We start from the raw sequence: 1,211 nt of genomic DNA on the forward strand, positions 1-1,211 counted from the left end.
ATTGGCGTGACTTCCATGGCAAATTGCTCAATGACGCACTTGTTCGTTGTGACCTTGCCGGGGGATGGGACGTACTGCTGATACTTGAAATCGGCGAATCGACTTGGTGGTACCACGAAGATCAGCTTTGGTGCTAAGGGGTGATAAAGCAGTTTTAGAGCGTTTCCCAGACCCTTTTGTTTGCACGGGTGTTTTGCCGCAACAGTCACCTGGAGTAAGATGTCTGGCTTGACAATTGCGTCCACTGACTGGAAATGCTGGTTTTTTGGACGCAAGTAGACACCGTTTGGAGCAGTGATCACTTCGTTGTCGTTGTCGAACATGACCGTTTCGTGCGGAGGGACGTTGACGATGCCTTGCGCTTCGTCGATGTCCCAGACCACAGGTGCAGCCGCGCTTCCCTCGCCCGGGTCCAAATCTTCTGCCACAACATTTTCACCCTCGGTGTCCATCGCATCGTCAGACTTCTCCTCGTCATCGCTGCCTTCGTCATAGTGGTCGTCGTTGTCCACCAAACTCGGACACACGCCGTCGGGCTGGATGAGGCGCCGAATTCGAAAGGATCCACCATGAGGCAACACCGAATGCACGTATCTTTCAAAGATATACCCGCAAAGCACACCAAGATCGCCAACTCCATTCGATGCAGCCATGAACTGTACAAGTCTGTGTTGGTTGTCGTGGCACAAACGCTTGTACACCTCGTCCTGCACATATTGCGATGCGAAATCGACGTGCTGTTTGATAAACTTGTTGTTGACTTGATAGTGGAGCAACCGATGCGCCGCTGGACATGTTGTATCGAGCTTTCCAATCGCATCGGTCACCCAGTCGCAGTTCACCACGGCAATTGCTCGTTCAAGCAACGATTGGAGGGTATCAACGAGCGCATACCGCAAAACGTAGCGAGGGACACCACCCCAGCGACGGAAGCGATCTGTGACCACATCCAAGGTCAGCTTGGAATAGAGCAGCGTATGGCACTTCGATATCTCACCCCACGTCCAAACAGGCATGTAGTGGTTTTTACACTTTTCCTCGTTGAACTCGAACCAAACCTCGTGTATCGGCTTCGTCAGTAGAATCGTCATGGCTGGGCACTTCAGAGGTCTGACGGCGTCCACAATGTAGTAAGTCGTTGGCAAGTCAAGAATGCCAACGAAGTCATCTTGGGATCCTTTGACCACGGTGTCACCAGCAAACAGGTAGCG

At 52.2% G+C, this 1,211-nt stretch overlaps 1 protein-coding gene across 1 annotated transcript in view; it reads right to left on the reverse strand.

The window, feature by feature from the left end:
* The window catches only part of H257_10358 (hypothetical protein), a gene marked incomplete at its 3' end in the record, with an annotated part of 5,622 nt that overhangs the window by 2,901 nt on the left and 1,510 nt on the right, over nt 1-1,211 (reverse strand). Inside the window, exon 4 of the mRNA XM_009836875.1 lies at nt 54-983. Coding sequence (XP_009835177.1) covers nt 54-983 — 930 coding nt within the window. The remainder of the gene's footprint in view (nt 1-53; nt 984-1,211) is intronic.

The sequence above is a fragment of the Aphanomyces astaci genome (genome assembly GCF_000520075.1).
Source record: "Aphanomyces astaci strain APO3 unplaced genomic scaffold supercont1.27, whole genome shotgun sequence".
NCBI lineage: Eukaryota > Oomycota > Saprolegniomycetes > Saprolegniales > Verrucalvaceae > Aphanomyces > Aphanomyces astaci.